The sequence below is a fragment of the Plectropomus leopardus genome, chromosome 2 (genome assembly GCF_026936395.1).
Source record: "Plectropomus leopardus strain MGB_pleo_1.0 chromosome 2, ASM2693639v1, whole genome shotgun sequence".
Taxonomy (NCBI): domain Eukaryota; kingdom Metazoa; phylum Chordata; class Actinopteri; order Perciformes; family Serranidae; genus Plectropomus; species Plectropomus leopardus.
This window is the reverse complement of record NC_142177.1, coordinates 38677860-38698448: the sequence shown is the minus strand read 5'-3', so window position 1 is coordinate 38698448 and position 20589 is coordinate 38677860. Positions and strand designations below refer to the sequence as shown.

At 38.1% G+C, this 20589-nt stretch overlaps 2 protein-coding genes across 2 annotated transcripts in view; both read left to right on the top strand.

The window, feature by feature from the left end:
• The first annotated feature begins 458 nt into the window (after positions 1-458).
• On the top strand, positions 459-16329 carry mcm2 (minichromosome maintenance complex component 2). The gene is made up of 20 exons (XM_088070321.1): positions 459-604; positions 2515-2708; positions 2798-2970; positions 4174-4304; positions 4427-4565; positions 4672-4769; positions 5550-5671; positions 6344-6551; positions 7328-7462; positions 8002-8193; positions 8363-8456; positions 8547-8625; positions 9591-9762; positions 9856-9982; positions 10836-10948; positions 11711-11875; positions 11968-12042; positions 12919-13101; positions 13759-13914; positions 15299-16329. The coding sequence occupies exons 1-20, from the start codon at positions 599-601 to the stop codon at positions 15407-15409; spliced, it is 2673 nt and encodes an 890-aa protein (XP_087926447.1). The 5' UTR covers positions 459-598; the 3' UTR covers positions 15410-16329.
• A 1096-nt stretch (positions 16330-17425) lies between these two features.
• The window catches only part of podxl2 (podocalyxin-like 2), a 29474-nt gene continuing 26310 nt past the window's right edge, over positions 17426-20589 (top strand). The window contains exon 1 of the mRNA XM_088070317.1: positions 17426-17762. Coding sequence (XP_087926443.1) covers positions 17732-17762 — 31 coding nt within the window. The 5' untranslated portion in view covers positions 17426-17731. The remainder of the gene's footprint in view (positions 17763-20589) is intronic.

Genomic DNA, 20589 nt, shown 5'->3' with positions numbered 1-20589 from the left:
CTTTTATTTTATTTATATGTTTTATACTTTTAATTACTTATTATATAAATGTATTATTGTTTTATATAATTTACCTTTTTATTTATTTATTAGATATTTTTATTAAAATGCCATACAACCTGTATATCGTTTAAAATTTCTGTTCAAGTTTTAGTTTTCTAAACAAAGAAAATAAACGAGAATATGAAACATTTTGGGACGCGGCCAGTCAGTTTAGGAGGCAGTAAAACGGATTTGAGCGCGGCCCAAATCTTCCCGGGAAAAAGAATACGTCATTAACCCCGCCTCTTTGAAGGCTTGTGGAAATGTGAGTTTGATTTGTATCGCGGGCTGCACCGCCTGCCTGTCACGTGTCACCGTCACACCGGCCGAGCAGCCTTCAGAGAAGCTGAGTCCCAAAACGAGCGCTCTGCACTTTAAGCCCCGCCTCTTTAAAAACGAACCGACTAATAAGAGGACGATACGTCAGAAGCGAACTTGAATATTCATTAATTTTCGCGGGCTTTGAGTAATCACGTGGTCATTTCGCGCGAAAAGCGACTCCCGGCAGGAAGAAAGAGTTTCATTACGAGAGGCAGAAAGAGGCACACACGGAACAATGGCGGTGAGTTTAAACATTAAAATACATATAAAAACGTCGAGTTTGTCGAGTTTTAAGTGAAAGAATAGCGAGCTAAACGAAACAGAGTTACGTTTTTAATTTGAGTTTTCTGCGTTTTTCAGTCTGACGTTTGTACTTTTCTCCTCATCACAACAATGACAGAGAGAGTTGGAGCTTTACTTTGATCTGGAGGTTTAATAAAAGTGCCTTTTGTCAAAATTGTGCCGATTTTGAATATATTTTATACTCAGTCGGTTTTTAAACTGTTGCTGTCATGAATAAATCTGTCAGTGTTGTTTGGCCTCTTGCTGTAAAAAGCAGACTCGCCATGTGGCTGTTGAACTTTTTAAAAATCTGCTAAATCAGTTAAAGATTAAGTGTCAGTTTAAATATCTGTGCAATAAACAGTCAGCTAAAGTAGACAAAATAACGACAAATGAGTTATAGAATAACGGATAAAACTCGCAGAATATTATTAAAACTTGCACCACTTTAATGCAGAAAACGTGTTTTATATAGAAAACATATTCCAGATTTTGAAACCATTACTATCATGCAACGTTATTTGTCACTTTTTCGAAAACTCCATCTTTTATTTATTTACTTATTCCTTTTATTTATGTTGTCCTTGTGACATGGTTTTCACCACATGGCCACCAGCTGACAGTGATATCACTGTTTCTTGCATGTTTTCAGTTATTAAGACACATTTTCTCTGTAAATTGCATTTTTATGATGTTTTTTTTTATCATCAAGAGTAAGAAAAGTAAAGGCACTCAGGTTCCTGGACACAGAAACAATAGCCAGAGTAGCTTTGTGTATTTTGTTTTTGTCCAAAAAAAGACATTATGTGGTATGATTCAGTTCAGTCTCTTAAGACAAACTGAAGACAACTCGCATCACAATTTTGTTTTTTTTTTTAAAGTAAAAGTAGTTATTTTTAATTTCGGTCTTCATTGTCTTGTTTGGTAAATTTGACTTGCAGCATGTCAAAAACCAAAAAATTAAGCAGACTCATCCTTTTAAGAAAAGACGTTTTCTGAAAAAGACAATACCCCAGGTTAAGATACATATAATTTAGAAAAAAAAATGCATGATATCAATAAGTGACAGCAAGTTAAAAAACAGGTAAAATGAGTAAATAAGAACAAGTTAAAAAATGCAAATCAATTGATTTTATTACATTTTATTACATCAAAAAGAATGGTTAGATATTTCCCACAGTGTAGAAATACTTTGTTAAAACTAAAAGAAAAGTCTTGAAGATGTGCTATGTTATATTATTTCTGTAACAAATATATACAGATTTTAATATTATAGCTGGATAGAGGCAGAGCAAATTTTAACTACTTTAAATATTTAAATGTTGTTTTTGTTTTGACTAATATCTTAATATTAAACCGTCAAATTACATAGTAAACGTAAAGTTTTCTCCACAATATAGAAAACTACAATTGTAAATTAGATGCATTAGATGCGATACAAAAATGGCAAATTTCAGTTAATATTTTGCAAAATCAAAACAAATCGGTTAAACCTTGTTGTGTGAATTATTTGAATTTTCAAAGCTGCTCAAAAATAAACATACAGTATATTCAAATTAACTTTCTCAAATTATTGTAAATTTAGGAAGTATTTAAATAATCCTAAAGCACCTGTCCAGCTGCAAAAAATAAATACATAAAAATTAAAATCACAAAATAAATGAGAAAAAACACTAAATAGACGATAATTAAGAAATAAAATACAACTGATTGAAAAAACACATTAACATTAGTCAAAAAGCTCGTATCAGGTACTCGTGTAAAAATCAGGGTCTGAGCTGTGCGTGTGTGTCTGTGTGTGTGTGTGTGTGTGTGTGTGCGTGCGTGCGTGTGTGTGTGTGTGTGCGTGCGTGTGTGCTTTGTCGACAGGATTCCTCCGAGTCGTACCACATGGCCACCAGCCCCAGCCGAGCCTCCAGGAGAGGAGACCTGACCTCCAGCCCCGGACGAGACCTGCCCCCCTTCGAGGATGAGTCAGAGGGGCTGCTGGGAGACGTAACCCTGCATGGAGAGGAGGAGGAGGACGGGGACGGAGAGGAGCTGATCGGGGACGGGATGGAGAGGTGGGGACGGTTTTATTCTCAGTGTCAAAAGACAGACAGAAGGTTTCAGGACTTGATGACGACACATCTTTTCGTCTCTCCGCGTGCAGAGATTACCGAGCCATCCCGGCGCTGGATCGGTACGAGGCGGAGGGCTTGGACCTGGACGACGAGGATCTGTCGGAGCTGTCGCCCGGAGCTCGAGCCGCCGCAGAGGAGGCCATGAGGAGGAGGGACAGGGAGCAGGGCGTCAGTGGACGGCTGAGGAGGGGACTTCTCTACGGTGAGGAGACTCTTTTTATCAATCACGTCTCTAAAACCAAAAACCCTGAACACACAGGCAAAATGCATATAAGTTTATGTTCAGGGTGACGTACAGACGTCTAAGGGTCATAAAAAAGAATAAATATGCTTGAAAATAACAGAAACAAACAGTTTTTATAACTACAAAACTTATTTGAAATCATGTTTTTAATTTTCCTTCAGTATCAGATTAACATTTATCCGTACATCTGTGGCTGCTACCATTCAGTCAGTTGTGCTAATTTGCCAAAATGCAAACAAATATAAGTTTAAAGCTACGAAGTCCCTTCTTAGCATCACGTTTACATTTTTCCACCAAAGGAGTGTGATTTTTAGACCTCATGCAGGAGTCCTAGAGCAAAAATGCTGCGATCAGCGTGACGTGAAACACAGCAGTGTCGGCCTCTCGGCGGCACTTTCTAAACAACAACAATGGAAATGACAATAATTCACCGTCCATATTCACAAACTGACTGGAGGGCAAAGAGCTCCTGGACCTCACTGTGTCTCCTGGACCTCACTGTGTCTCCTGGACCTCACTGTGTCTCCTGGACCTCACTGTGTCTCCTGGACCTCACTGTGTCCCCAGTTTGCGAACGTTTTCAGCCGCTGTTCTTCTTTATGTTGCTGCTGTTTTGACCGTTGGTTGCATAAATAAGGTGTCGTCAAAACATCACACCGTCCCGTCCTCGGTCCTTTTCTGCCAGCTGTCCCTTTCACACAGACGTAAATTGGGTGCCGCTGCTGTCTCTGTTTCCGTCCTAAAGACGGGACGACTCTGACATTCGTTCTGTGGTCGTACGGTCGAACGGCGAGGTGGAAAAACGGTCACGTTACCGCCTAGAATGAGGACTGTAAAAGAGGCTTCTGACTCCACAGCAACATTACACTTTACATCCTTCAAAGCATCATGGGAATTGCAGTCCCAAAATAGAATATAAGGCATAATGGAAGGAGGAGTTACAAAATCTCATATTAACTTTTTTTCACATTGTACTGTCAATATTTTTTTAACCCTCTGATTGTTCATTTGTGTGAGAGGTAGATAAAAGAGCGTTATCGGCTCTACGATTAAAAAGTCAGTTAAAGACGCAGCGTGAGAGGCAGAGGCGTGTTTAAAGCTGTCTGGGCGATCAGGACGTGTGGTGAGTGAATAACGTGTTTTATTTTTGTTGTTCTCCAGACAGCGAAGACGAGGACGACGAGCGCCCGGCGGCGCGGCGAAGGCGACTGGCTGAGCGCGCAGCAGAGGGCATCGCAGATGGAGAGGAAGAGGAAATGATCGAGAGCATCGAGAACCTGGAGGATATGAAGGTTGTAACATCTGCTGCTCAGAGCGATGAAAATACAGACTGAGCGATGCAGAGTGGCTCCGTCAGGTCAGACTGTTGCTCTCCAGCTTCCACGCAGCGTCTGACGGCGTTTTCTGTCTGCAGGGACACACGGTGAGGGAGTGGGTGTCCATGGCGGCTCCCAGGCTGGAGATCTACAACCGCTTCAAGAACTTCCTGCGGACCCACGTGGACGAGAACGGCCACAACGTCTTCAAGGAGAAGATCAGCGACATGTGCAAAGGTAGCTCAAGTGTTTTATAAAAATATATGTGTGAGCACATCTACGCTGATGAATCTGTGACTTCTGATTTTAAATGATAAACTTGCATCCTAAACTGTGTTTCCAGAGAATAAGGAGAGTCTGGTGGTGAACTACGAAGACCTCGCAGCCAGAGAGCACGTTTTGGCCTACTTCCTGCCAGAGGCTCCAACTGAGATGCTGAAGGTGAGCGGAGTTCGGTTTGGTTCGATACATTTTCAGTACAGCAAAAAGTAGAAATGCAAAATAAATTTCTTTGATTTTTTAAAAAAATTAATTATTTTACATTATTTTAATTCATTTTTATATTTTTAATTTGAACTTATTATATTAATTTTTTATATACCTATTTAATATTTTATTTAATATTTATATTATATTTTTAATTTTAATATATATTATATTTAATATTTAATATTTTAATTTATTTTTCAAGTATGCTCATTTTGTTGTCTTAGCAGCATATTAAACAAAATCAGCTCCTCATATTATAAAGTGTATTTTAGTCATAAATAAGTACAAGTAAAAGAAGCAGTTCTGTTTGTTTTTTTATGTGATTTTATTTATTTATTTTTGTCTGTAAACATTAAATGTAAAACTAACATAAGTTGGGCTTTTGTTTTTTGCACTGAGGAATTATGGTCTGACTGAAATGATGTTAAAGTTTTGTTAAAGCAAAATCAGTGATTTCTTTCTCACTCGTTCTTTAGCTCGGTGTGTACCTTTTTTTTTTTTTTTTTTTTATCTTCCTCTCCCTCACAATCAGCCTCATCATAAATCACAGCAAAATCAAATATGAATTTAATTTTTTTTATTTCAAACATAATAATATAAACATAAAGAAACATACAAACATATCCAAAAAAGAGCGCAGACTCATCAAATCTCTTAAGTGGCTCCAAACGCCTGCCGGTTAGAGGAGGATTTAAATTTGATAAACCTGTGTGTGATTTTGTTTTTCTGCAGGTTTTCGATGAAGCGGCTAAAGAGGTGGTGCTGGCCATGTACCCGAAATACGACCGCATCGCCCACGAGATCCACGTCCGCATCAGCAACCTGCCGTTAGTGGAGGAGATCCGCTCGCTCAGGTAATATTTCACTCTCGTCGCGTCTGACTGTTTTACGTACGCAGCATCTGTTCCCGAGGACCGACTCCGCCGCTGTTATTAAAGCTGCACTCCCTTCATGTCAAACTGGTTTATGGTTATAGTATTTATATATTACGGTTATGTTTCACAGATGCAGTTACGACCTCGATGTTGACGTGCTGCTTTTTCACAAGTTGGAAACTCAAAATTCTGATAATCTCGTAATAACAAAGGTTTCTTTTTTTCCTTCCTGAATTTTACTTTATTTTATTTTATTTTATTTTATTTTGTTTTGTTTTGTTTTATCTTATTTTATTTTATTTTATTTCTTTTTTTTCCATTTTATTTCATTTCATTTCATCTCATCTGTGCGGAGGGTGTCAGGATGGATAGAGTCGTATGTTCTACAGATTTTAAAACCCTCTGAGGTAAATCTTTAATTTCGGGTTATATAAATAAGCCTGACATGACTTACGGTGTGTTGTGTAAACAAACCGCGTGAATCATCTCCGCTGAGCTCAGTCCAGACGTGTGTATCACCACGAGCAGATGGGACAGTAAATAATGCAAATTTCCAAAGGTCCACGAGCAGCGTTTTTACAAACAGCAGCAAACATGAGAAAGATGAAATAAAATGAGGCATCAAATCAAATCTGCCGCCGTCGTCCGCAGGCAGCTCCACCTGAACCAGCTGATCCGGACCAGCGGCGTGGTGAGCAGCTGCACCGGCGTCCTCCCTCAGCTCGGCATGGTCAAGTACAACTGTAACAAGTGTAACTTCGTGCTGGGGCCCTTCTTCCAGTCCCAGAACCAGGAGGTGAAGCCGGGCTCCTGTCCCGAGTGTCAGTCCCTGGGCCCCTTCGAGATCAACATGGAGGAGGTGAGATCCGCCGCTGATGACTGTAAAAGCTGTCTTTTACAATTACAATTACCTTCACACACTCATTTTACTAATTAGATTTATTTTGCCGCTGTGTGTGTATTAACCCTTTGACACCTGAGAAAATTGACCAGATTTCTTTAAAAAAAAAACCCAAAAAAAAAAACAGAAGGGGAGATGAGCAATCTAATAAGAAATGGTCCAAAAAATAGTAAGAAATTAATGAAATGTCACAAGAAAATTATCTGAAAATAAGAAAAGACCGTAAGAAATTAAAAGTAAAAATAAATAAATAAATGACACGAAAAAAACCTTAAGAAGGTGCACTTTTTTTCTGAAACATAATTTTGAATAAATAAGAAAATTATAAATATAGTTTTCTGGACATTTTCCCACATTTTTTGATAATATCTAAAAATCCTCTCCTAGCTAATCTTAATTTCCTTGTCATCATGAACTATTTTTTGCAGTTCGCAGGACATTTTTTTGCAGTGTTGCTCATTATGTTTTTTTTCAGTGTTTTTGAAAGAAATTTAGTCGCCAGTGAAAGAAAAGAAAAAGAAAACTGATGTTAATTCAGGTGATAAATGGTTAAAACAAAAGTTCACTGTTAGTAAAAACAAAAACACTGATTTCTGGCATCATTTATGTGCTGACTTAATTTGCGAATGTATGTTTGTTCAGCAGCATCATTTTTATTTGACAGGAGCTCGGAGCGTTTGTTGGCGTTTCTCTTTGTCTCAGTGAATTAACCGTAAATCATCTCCGTCCTGCAGACCGTTTACCAGAACTACCAGAGAATCACCATCCAGGAGAGCCCCGGGAAAGTGGCCGCTGGCCGTCTCCCGCGCTCTAAAGACGCCATCCTGCTGGCTGACCTGGTGGACAACTGCAAGCCCGGAGACGAGATCGTACGTTAAAAACTTCATTGGATAAATAAATGCAGTTTTCAACCTTTAAAACGTAAAAAAAACCATTTTGGACCTCTCTTAATTTGGTTTTCTTTATCTATATTTGCACACAGTTAAAGGTCCAGTGTGTAGGATTTGGAGAAGTTTTGGAACTAGTAAAAATCTTTGGAAGTTTTTGAATTTATTTTCTGTAGCTGATGATGCAGCAAGGGGCGTACATCTTTAAATGGCTGTATTTTGCATTTACTTTACACCAATTTTGAAAAATATGGCAGTTTTTTTCTTATTTTTTTATGAAATGTGTTTATTTGTTGGCTTTTTTAAAAAAATAATAAATTGTTCTTTTTTGCCATTCTTATAGAATTTTTTTAATTTAAATAATTTAAATGTAATTTTTTTATTTTATATTTATTTTAATTTTTGGCAAAAACAGCAGCAGGCAGCATTTTTTTTCTAAAAGTTTTGGCAGTTTATATAGAAAACATAAAACTGCTGCACCACCATGAAAAAGAAACGCAATGATTTTTTTCTCCTCTCAGGAACTGACGGGCATCTACCACAACAACTACGACGGCTCTCTGAACATGGCGAACGGCTTCCCCGTGTTTGCCACCGTGATCTTAGCCAACCACATCACCCGCAGGGACGAGGGCGTCGCCGTGGCCGAGCTGACCGACGAAGACGTCAAGGCCATCGTCGCTCTGTCCAAGGACGAACGCATCGGGGAGAGGGTGAGGACGTCACTCACACTAGTCCACCTGCTGCTCCCATGAACGCCTCAGACGTTTCTCTGAACGTTTGTGAGAAAAGAAAATCAAACCTTGAATAAATTATAACTTTTCTTTTAGCAGAAATTTAGCAAAATTTTGTCCTGTAACTCACTTTTTTTCGTCTGTTTAGATCTTCGCCAGCATGGCGCCGTCCATTTACGGTCACGAGGACATCAAGCGCGGCCTGGCCCTGTCGCTGTTCGGAGGAGAGCCCAAAAATCCAGGTTACTTTCGCTTGAAGTGATGACATCATCATCTGCGAGCCGCTCCTCGGCTCTTCCTGTTACCTGTTAACTGTTCCGACTCTTTTCCAGGTGGGAAACACAAAGTGCGCGGAGACATCAACGTGCTGCTGTGCGGAGACCCGGGAACCGCCAAGTCCCAGTTCCTCAAGTACGTACCAACAACCAAATGCACAAACAGATATCAAGAAATCAAGAAATCAAAAAAAAACAAAACAAAAAACAGGGTTCGTATGTTCATGAAAAACCTGGAAAAGTTGCATGTCTGGAAAAGTTTAGAAAAATACGTATACCCTGAAAGTATTGGAAAAGTCTGGAAAATCTATTTCACAAACCTGTATAATAACACAAGAGGTGTTCAAGGACCCTCAGAAACTTTAAAATCCAACAATAATTCCTGTATTTACAGTTTCTGGTTTAAATAAGTGGTAATTTTGGAGATTTTTCTAGAAAACACATCTTTCAGAGCTGCGGGTCCACGGGTTTGGAAGGCATGTTTTAAATTTTAAAAAAAGAAGCCAAAATGTTTTCTTCAAAAATCCCCCAAATAAAGCACAAACATTGTCTAAATGTTTTTTTTTAAATACCACTAAAAGTTTTTTAAAAAAACAAAAATGTCAAAATGTTTTTTAACTAACGCCAAAAATAAAATTTAAGGGAAAAAATGCAAAAAATAAATAAATCTTTAGGAATTACCAGAAATTGGGAAATTTATTTAACATATTTTTCATCACTATTATTACTATTATTATATTTTTATTTAATTCCTTTTTTTGGTGTTTTCTTAACAAAATTATTTTTTTCTTGAGGTTTAAGGGATGAGGCAGTGTGTGTGTGTGTGTGTGTGTGTGTGTGTGTGTGTGTGTGTGTGTGTGTGTGTGTGTGTGTGCGCGCGCGCGCGCGCGCGCGCGAGAGTGTCTGTGTATATATTGTTTGTGTGTGTGTGTGTATATTTACTGGAAAAGTCTAAAACAAAAGAAACAAAGTAAAAAAAAATCTGTTATTTCGGAAACGCCACAGAAACGCAGAAATAACCAAAACTGCAAAAATAAAAATGCATTGTATTTAAAACTTTAAAGCTTTGAGGCTGAAGTCCTGGTGGATTTTTCTCTGCAGATACGTGGAGAAAGTGGCGAGTCGTGCGGTCTTCACCACGGGTCAGGGCGCCTCGGCTGTCGGTCTGACCGCGTACGTCCAGAGACACCCGGTCAGCCGAGAGTGGACGCTGGAGGCCGGAGCGCTGGTGCTGGCCGACCGCGGAGTCTGTCTGATCGACGAGTTCGACAAAGTGAGCGGAGACTTGTGACTAAATGATCAAAATTACCGATTAACAGTCTGTTCGGAGTTAATAACGCCGGTCTGACCGCGCTCTGCCCTCCAGATGAACGACGCGGACCGGACGAGCATCCACGAGGCGATGGAGCAGCAGAGCATCTCCATCTCCAAAGCCGGCATCGTCACCTCGCTGCAGGCCCGGTGCACCGTCATCGCCGCCTCCAACCCCATCGGTACGTACCGCCGAACCCCGAACCCCGAACCCGAGCCGAGGCTGCTCCGCCTGTCGCCTTTCACCCGAAAACGAAGCTGAAAATAGCCGAAACGTGCCGAATGTTTCTGATCTTATCAGTGTTTCTGCACGTTTATCCCGTTTAAATTCATAAATGAAACTCTATTTGTTTCCCTTCTTTTCAGAAAATTGAAGTTTGATTGTGAACGTTTTTGTTTTGTTTCTGGCAAAAATATTTTGAAGCAACAGTGAAAGTTGAGATTAAAGCTCCGACATCTGAATTTTAAGAATTTCATGCAACATCGAGGTGAAAAATTATTATCTTATCTTATATAAATATATTATTTTATTTATTTCTCCACATTTTATTATTTTATTTTACTTACTTTTCTTATCTATCAATCTTGTTTTTGTGTTTAATCCATTTTTAAATATTCAAATATTTTATCGTGTTGACCAACAGTCCAAAATCCCAAAAGTATTCACTTTATATTGACTTAAAACAAAAGTAGAAAACTCACATTTGGGAAGATGGAACTTGCTAACATTTGATATTTTTGTTTGATAAATAAACTTATTGATGGAGAATCAAGACAGTTGCAATTGAAATAGTTTTGGATGTAAATTTTTATTATTTCCAGTGGATGAAAAAAAGAAATATTTCATGTTTTCTCTGAAGAGGATCCTGTTTACAGGAATCATGGACAGTTTGAGGCTCCACTGTATCATATTATATTTTCTTTTTTATTGGCCTTGAAAGACCGTAAGAAGTGTGTGAAGCACAAAGATTTGCGTGAAAAGATTTTAGGAACGCTCGTGTGCACGTTTACATCACATCGTCACTGTTTCTGCAGGCGGCCGGTACGACCCGTCTCTGACCTTCTCTGAGAACGTGGACCTGACGGAGCCCATCGTGTCACGTTTTGACATTTTGTGTGTCGTCCGAGACACCGTCGACCCCGTGCAGGTAAAAAACACAGACACACACACACACACACACACACACACACACAATCGTCTTTTATTTAACTGTAACTCTTCTGTTTAATTGGAAAAGCTGAATAATTCCAGCCGATCCTGTATTTGTTGTTAAGTCTCTTCACTATATAACACGTTATTGGTGTATAAAATAATTAATTACAGATAATTCAATAAGCTTAAACATGAAACCAAACAGCCAGGCTTTTAATTAAAACTGATTATTAATATTCACATTATTCTACTTTATTTCTTTATTGTACTGTATTTATGTTGTAAAACTTTAATATAGATTATTTTTATCAGTTTTTTGTTATTAATAATGAATATTTTTCATATCCCTTTTATCAGTTTTTATTTCTTTTTTTGTCTTACTAATTCGTTAATTGTTAATTTTTTTGTTATAGCTTTTATATCTTTTATTACCATCTTTTTTTGTCTTTTTAATCTATTTTACCTGTTTATTTGTTTTTATTTACTCTTTTTCAATAGCTATTTCTTTTTTCTATAATTGAAGTTTTTAAATGCATTTTTTAAAATTTTTGTTTTTGATGTGTTTCACGTGTTGGTCTTAGATTGTTTTTGTCTTTTCTGTTTCGACGGTTTAAACGTTTTATTTTCATCTTATCAGATGTCAAACACATATAAGCGTCATTAAGTGATTACTTAATAAAGTTGGAAAGTAAAGGTTTGAATTCAGTCTGGCTCCAGGCGCTCACTCTGGCTTGTGATTGGCTCTTTTTCCAACCAGGATGAGATGTTGGCGCGCTTCGTGGTCGGCTCCCACATCAAACATCACCCTAGCAGCAAAGAAGGGGGCGTGGCCTTGGAGGAAATGGTTCTGCCCAACTCGTCCGACGTGCCGCCGATTCCCCAGGAGCTCCTGAGGAAGTACATCATCTACGCCAAGGAGCGGGTACGAACACGGTCCACGTCTTCACGAACGCGTCTCCTCCCGGTCTCGTTTTGGTGATTTCGTGTCTCTGAAATGTAACTCCGTGTCTGCAGGTTCATCCCAAACTGAACCAGATGGATCAGGACAAAGTGGCTCGCATCTACAGCGACCTCCGAAAAGAGTCGATGGTGAGTCCTCCGAACTTTTCCACCTCTCAGCGACACTTTAACAAGTTTACCAAGTTTTATTTACATTTCTACGAAAAAAAGGTGAAATAATAACAAACATTTTTAATAGCACTTTTCAGGATTCTCATGGTCATGGAAAACTTGGAAAGTCATGGAATCTGACCAAAACATTTTCCAGGCCTAGAAAAGTCATGAAACTAGTAAAAAGTCATTGAAAGTTTTGGAAAAATCATGAAAATGTGTTGTGTGTAATCAGTTAAATAACATGAATATAACAACGTGGAACTGATTTTCTGTAGCTGACGACATAACGTGGCTCTAATGTGCGTCGATGTGTGACAATGTTTTGGTTGTTTTTGTTCATTTGTTAATTTTTTGGAAACCTGAAATGGCTAAATTCTGTATTTACTTTATCAGTGGTTTTTACGGATTTTTCTTAATTTTTAGGTGATATTTATAGAAAATATTATTAATTATTTTATTTTTTTTTTATTAATTATTATTATTATTATTTTGTTAAAGAAAACATATTCAGAAGGTATGCATTCTTTTAAAAGTTTTGATTTTTTTATTTTTATTTTATTTATTTATTTATTTTTGTTTAAGAAAAAAAAAAAAATTCAATAGAAACTTTAAAATTGCCAAAATGACACCATTTCTCACAGCCAGAAACTGTAAAAACATAAATTATAGTTTGATTTTCAAATTTCAGAAGCATCCTGTGGGTGCTGTAAGTATGTGTGAATGTAGTTTGAATCTTACACGTGTTTGGGGCCCAAAAAAACAATATTTAAAAAAGAAAAGTAGCGTGCTGCTGTTTGGAAGCCGTGTGGACTCATGATGGAGATCATCGGTGTGGTTTGGTCTCACTAACAGGCGACAGGCAGCATCCCCATCACAGTCCGTCACATCGAGTCCATGATCCGCATGGCCGAGGCCCACGCCAAGATGCACCTGAGGGACTACGTGCTGGAGGACGACGTCAACATGGCCATCAGGGTGATGCTGGAGAGCTTCATCGACACGCAGAAGTTCAGCGTCATGAGGAGCATGAGGAAGGTGCGTCTGTTCAGCGACCTTCAGAGCGTTTGCACGATCCCGTTTAAAAAGATCAAAAATTTCCACGCAAGCGCCGCAGGAGATTATTTGCGTAATTCTGTTTAAAAAGATCTAAAATGAAAAGCATGATAGCTAGATCCTTTATTTCTTTTTCCTGTGGAAAGCTGCGGTGTCCGTCTTTCCTTTTACCACATAGTACGCGAGCAATGATGTCATTACGCGCCGGTACCTGCGGTGCTAAAACACGTGATGGTGTCTCAGGAACGAATGACAAATCCGTAACATCTTTTCACTCGGTTTAAAAAAAGGCACATCTAAAAAAAAAACTGAATATAGTTGAAATAAAAGTATAAAATGTTTTTTGTTTCTGCATTTAAGAATCTTTTTAATCAACATGTTTTTTATGTTTTATTTTGTAAAATCTTATGAAAAACATCATTTTTTGTAACGACACAATTCGAATACTTTGATTAATTATTACGGACTTGAATAACCTTTCAGCTCAGGTCAGACAGATTTTAGGGATGTGAAGCATTTGAAGATACTCAAAGAAATGACGTCAGTATTTCTGCTGCAGAGTTTTAAGGTTTAGAGTGAAATGATGTGATGTTTTATTAAGTCGTCTCCGTCTCCGTCTCTGTCTCCGTCTCCGTCCAGACGTTCGCTCGGTACTTGGCCTTCCGCAGGGACAACAACGAGCTGCTGCTCTTCATCCTCAAACAGCTGGTGGCCGAGCAGGTCGCCTACCAGAGGAACCGATACGGCGTCCAGAACGACACCATCGAGATCGCAGAGAAAGACCTGCACGACAAGGTAACGATACTGAAACCCGGAGAGACGATGAACACGATAAACGGCACGTTTAGGAAAGCATGTTTGGGTTTTCGAAGGCTTTTTTTAAAATAATGATTCATCGCTGAATTTCAACAGTCATTACTCGTTTATTTTATCGCATGTTTGCAGTTTCATTATTTTCATTTGAAAACGTATTTGTATTATATATATTATATGTATTTATGTCTTTTTATTCATTGACAATATTGACAAAAACTGACTGTACAAAGATTTTTTTTACCCCCCAAACAACATTTACCTGAATCCCAACACACAGATACACACAGCCGACCACAGAACACAGATCCGAAATTATCTTAAAATAAACTAAAAAAAAAAAAAATTAGATAGATAGATAGATAGATAGATAGATAGATAGATAGATAGATAGATAGATAGATAGATAGATAGATAGATAGATAGATACCCATCCAATAAAGAAAATAAATAAGACATGAGGTGAAAAAATGGAAGAAAGAGGACAAGATGAAGTTGGTATTGACGAGGTAAAGTGTCTTCATTGGGAATCAAACAGCGTTTGTTGACTGATCTGCGGTCAGTTTCCACTCATTGAGCAGCGCTGTAGTTAACTTCTGGGATCCAGTTTCATCCGCAGGTCTGTGGAGATTCACACACAAAATAATGCTTTGACATTTTTGGTGATCTGATCAGCTTTGTGCTCAGTTTAGCTGTTTTGAGGCTGTTTCTGGATCCCAATATGCAGAAATATTCAAATACAATAAGCACAAATAACATAAAAACTGCATGTTTTTGCACCAAACTGCATGAGACCGGCATAAAGTCTGTAAAGAGGAGACCCGTGAGGACCCACAGAACCCATGTCCTTGAAATATGTTGAGGTCAGAGGTCAAGGTACCTCAATAATAGCCTGAATTTGCAGCGTTATTCTAGTTTCATATGATATCAGTATCATCACTGTAGCTTTAAAACTCAGCCCGGACAGATTCTTAAAGACAGCTGCAATCGCCTGTGATCAACGAGATTTTTAAAAATTAACGTGTAATGTGCGAACCTTAAGGGCAGCGCGATAAACACGTAAACAGCTGACGGCAAAAACATTTTACCGTCACGTACATTTCTTTATTTTCTTCCTGCATTCTGTCTGTCCGTCCACACGACAGCAGGCTGACGTGGAAGTTTGAATCGAATATGAATAAAACAAAACAGCGAGCAGATGGAGAAGTTTTTTTTAATCATAGGTCCTTGAAAAGTCATGGAAAAGTTTTGAAATTTTGTCTATGAAAATGCTTGGAAACCTTGCTAATATGCACACTTTTCTTTTTTCTTCCTCTTCCACCTCCTCCTCCTCCTCCTCCTCCTCCTCCTCCTCCTCCTCCTCCAGGCGAGACAGATCAACATCCACAACCTGACGTCCTTCTACGACAGCGACCTCTTCCGCTCCAACAAGTTCAGCCATGACGGCAAGAAGAAACTGATCCTGCAGCAGTTTTAAGAGCCTTCACTCGCCTCCTCCTCCTCCTCCTCCTCCTCCTCCTCCTCCTCATCATCATCGTAGTGCTTCATGAACTCTATTTCACGGCACGAAATGGGGACAAAGTTCTTTGGTTTCCATCATGTTTGGACTTTTACATCCAGACCGACGCCTGCAGGGACGCTTTCGTCAGAAATCGTTGCGTTGGAGGAAGCAGGAGATCAAAGGGTCAGAGAGGGAAAGCTGCCGCAAAAAAACTGCACAAACGTGTTTCTTTGTCGGCGTTTAAAATCTCGTGTTGACGTCTTTAAAGCGGCCGTGAGAAACAGGCGGAGGTGCGTTCTTGAGAAAAAGATGAAAAGTCCACAGATCACAACGTTTCTGCTGGATCGTTTTGGTATCTGATGACAGGAAGTGAAGAGCGGAGATTCAGAAAAGTTTTTAAAAAATATCATTGCGCTGCGTCGCCACATGACACGAAGAGTTTGGTTCCAAAATAAGAGCTAAAATTTTATAGAAAAACTTGAATTTATTAATCTGCAAAAATAACAATAATAATAAAAGACAGACAGCAGGAGCAAACTCTGATCTTCCTCCGGTGTTCTCCGTCTCGTTTTGGCGGCCTCAGGTTTGGCCGATTGTAAATAAATGTACATGTTTGTGTCCTCGTTGTCATGGAAACGGGATTTCTTGTCTCACTGTGTTTCCTCTGTTACGAGCTGTTCAGCCTTTTACAGTCTTACTGACTTTGCATTTCACACTTTTTCTGCTCGGTGTGTTTTGAGGTTTGTGTGTTCACGTAATGTGAAAGTAGTGTAAATTTAAAACCTCCAAAACTTTACAAAAGTGCAGATTTTGACAGAATTTAAAAAAATAAGTGCTTAAAATAAATGTTGGATTGCAGGTTTGTTTTGATAATAAACGTGTATTTGTTAAACGTCTTTTGTACACTTTTGGTTTTGTTCACGTCTCATTAGTGATCTGACTGTGCTCTTCACTGACTGTACAAGGTGGCTTGTTGGGGTAAGCATGGTCATGGAAAACCTGGAAAAGTCATGGAATTTGAAAAAGTACCATTTCCCGTAGCTTACGATGTAATGTAGCTTAGAAATGTGGCTTAGAAAACTTTTTTTCATGTGTATAACTTGCATAGCTTTCAATGCTTGCGTTTTGTATTTTAAATGCCCTCTGAACACCAAATCCCACGCTGTTAATGTGCATCTTATCAAAATATCAAAATCACACAAATCCACGTCTTATTTAAAGCTGTAAAATTTGCATAAATTAATAGTTTTGGTCAGTTTTTTATTACATATTTTAAAGTTTAATATTGTTTTAAAAAATGTGTATATATATATATATATATATATATATATATACCCCTATTATTCAAAATATGTTAACGCCATGTTACTCTATCACACTCTTTGCCTCACTCTGATGCGTGTCACTGGTCCATATAACATATCCTATTTAATGTTATTGTTTTTCATGTTATTTTCTTGATTTTTGTTCTCATTTTTTGTTCTTCATGTTGTATACATGTTTGTTTTGCTCACCTTATCACCATTTCAGAAAAAAAGATATGTATCTATATAAGAATGGTACACGAGGGCAAATTCTTTTTTTAAAAAATACTATTGTATTATAGAAAATGTTGCTAAAAAATACTGAGCAAATTAACTACATAGTTTTCTGTCTTGGAGACATTTAGATTTTTTTTGTTTGTTTTCCAATTTTCTATGTATTTTTTTTTAGAGAATGGGTTTGAAAGGTATGTTTTCTTTTAAAAGTTTTGGTATTTTTTTAAATTAATTTATTTATTGTCGTATTTATTTATAGTAGTAGATTTATCGTCTCATGTACACACTGAAAAAAAAACTGTTTTACTGTCTCTACCATGCTGTTAAAGTGTTGATTTTGACTTTTTTTTGCATGTGGTAAACGTTTGGGGACACAAAGGAGCAACAAAGTCCGAGCAGCACCTGAACGCACCTGTGACCCAGCGTGAGTCAGCGGCAGCGACATCCAGCGGCCAGCGGGGGAGCTGCAGGCAGCGGCCGGGCGGTTATTTCCAGCGTCGGTGGTGCAGCGCATCAGATCCAGTGCGCCTGCAGCTCTGCCCGCACGCACCGCCTGTCTGCCTGCCTGTCTGCCTGCCTGTCTGCCTGCTCGGACACCGCAGACAGCCGCTCCGTCAGTGAGTGAGTCCGCACGCAGCAGAGGACCGCACGGCCATGAGCACCGCGTTTTCCTGACGGCTCTTCACTCACATCTGCAGCTGAAATCTGTGAGATCTGTCCATTCACAGCGGAGGAGGAGGAGGGAAGCACTGCAGCAGACATGCCGGGCCTGCTCCACATCACACTCACTGGTGAGTCTGTTTATGTTCTCCATCTTTTTTATTTACTCCATCACAGGCAGCTATTTCACACATTTCACTGCAAAAACGCAGCGCTGTGCGGAAAATACGCACCAGAGGAGTCTTTGGAGACTTTGAAAAATTAAAAAAACATCACACAGGGAGATATCATCAACTCACTGCTGAGCAGCACAGACGTGTTTTAACTCCATATGAGGATGGTGATGTGTTGCAGTGTTACTATGAATCAGGGAGCGAAAGCAGCAGTCTGTTTTTAATCAGCTGTTCAGGTTAAATTCTGCAAAGTGGATGCACAGGCTGCCCGTGTGTGGGAGGCGCGCAGTGCACTTAAATCAGCAGACACACACTGCAGTGTCTGTCACACACACACACACACACACACACACACACACACACACTCGCAGAATAATAATCTTCATCATCACCAACACAAGTTAATCAGCATCATCATCAGCAGTTTTGCATTGTCATGGACGGTAATAAGAATATGAATATTTGATTTCATTGTGTGATAAATCAAAACAACCCACTATGTTTTGATGACTTGCAAAACTTAAGATGACTTGTTTCGGCCTCCACTATAAAATAATAATGATTAAAACAAGGACACTGTTCTAAAAACAATACAAAACAGATGCAATCTGATGTTTGAGAAGCTGGAAAGATTGATTATTTCCTGACAGTTTGCTAAAATGATTAGTCATTTATCCAAAGTTTGGGCTGCAGCAAACAATCTCTTAATTTGTCAGTTCATTGTGTGGCCTTAACAATGTCAGAAATTAAAAAAAATTAAAAATAAAAATCATTGTTTAAGCTTTTGAAACTCAAACACATTGGTTTAAAAAAGCAAAGTGAAAAGGCGATAAAAAACAAAACATGGCTCAAAAACAGAGTAAGAAAAAAGTAAAATAAGCCAAAAAAAGAAAAGCAAAGAAGCAAGCAAGAAAGCAAAAAATGACCTGAAAAAAAAAAAAAATATATACATATATATGTTTTTGTCCTGGAGCATAATTGTAAATATATATGAGTCCTTTTGTCCTTTTTATTTCATTTTAGTTTTTGATAATGTTCTTATAAACCTCCCTTTTTTTTGTAATTTTAGTACTTTGTCACCATTTGTGCAACATTTCTTGTCAGGTTGGTCATTGCCCCCCTCCCTTCATGTTTTTAAAGACATTTAGAAATTTAATTTGCTCAGGTTTTTAAAGATTAAATAGCTGAAAGGAAGGTGAAACGTGTCCGAATGCAGCACAAATAAACTGATGTCAATCCAGGTTGTAACAGGTTAATCAAAATTAGGTCTGCAGCTGCAAATCTTAATAAGTCTTAAATTATTGGGGGTTTTTTGCCTTAAAATGAAAGAAAATGTCTCTTGAAAGAATCACTGTCTAAATTTCATCTTATTTTCTATAACCATTGATGAAAAACATACATAAATAAATAAAATAAAAGCATTAAATCATCACATTTGAGAACGTGGAACAGGAAACGATTGACATTTTCTGCTTCAAAAATGACCAAAACCCATTAGTGAATCATCAGAAAAGATGCAGATTAATTTTCTGGGGACTGACTGATGGATTAATTGCTTCGTGGTTATCATCTTCTGCAGCAGCACCAGTCTGCCCACAGATGAGGCTCCAGCCGGCTGTTTTTACGAGTCTGTGAGGCTGAAATAAACAGCTTTCATGCCGGTTATTGAGTGTAAACTCAACATTATTGCTCTCAGACGTAGAAAAGCAGGTTTCAGTTCTGAGGAATCGTCTGCAGACGGAGGCTTGAAAGAGAGAACGGAGCGAGGAAGAGGAAGAGGAGCTGAGCCTCTCTGCCTCTCTGTCGGGGTGAAGGGGGGATTAGGGGGAGGGTCCCGGCCTGTAAGCTGATCTGAGGGGGCTTTAGGGGCGACACCCGTCATACTGTGCATAAATTTAACCCTTTAGAACCTGGATCGACATCAGTTTTGTTGCGTTCAGACGTCTCTCACAAGCGTTTAAACCGATTGAGCTCAAGGAAATTGGTTTGATGTCTTTCGAAAACATGAGAAAAAGGTAATGGGTAACTTGGCAAGAAATGTCCAGAAAATTCAATAAAAAATTAATAAAAGATGGAAAGAAAATGTCTTTAATATTCGATGTGGGGAGATTATTAAATTTTTTTTTTTTTAAATTAAAAAAGAAAAATGTAAAAAAAGAAAAAACTGTCTATCCAACAAATGTTGTTGTTGTATTATATAATTAACATTATATTCCAGAAAAAATATTTTAATTTATGCACTATCCTAAGGTATCTCTCTTTTTTTTGCAATAAAAATGAATAAAACGTTGCAAGAAAATCAAAATTTGCTTTGGAGAGATTATCGTTTTATCCAAAAAACATGAAAAATGTCACTAAAACTACCTTAATACTTATTATCTTTATAATTCTATTATATTATTATATTCTATTATATATTTCAATTTATGTCACAGTTTTTGCACTTCAGGTCTATTTTTTCAGATTTTTTATTTTAAAAAATACATATAAATTTCATTGTTTTTTGGCATATTTCAGATAATTTTCTTGTAACTTTTTAGTACCTTCTAGCTAAGTTTTTGTCAATTTCTTGTTAAACTGCTCATTGCCTTCCTCTAATGTTCAGAATTTTAAAATTCTGATAAGAACTGATGTTTAAAAAATAAACTCAGTGAAGGTAGAAAATAATATTATGTATATTCTTTAAGCTTGATTTTGAAAAGCGGGCCCTAAAAGCCACGGCGCAGTGTCGCCCAAACAAAACAACCTCACTCTGGTCCATTTCAACTGAAACATCGTATCCGTT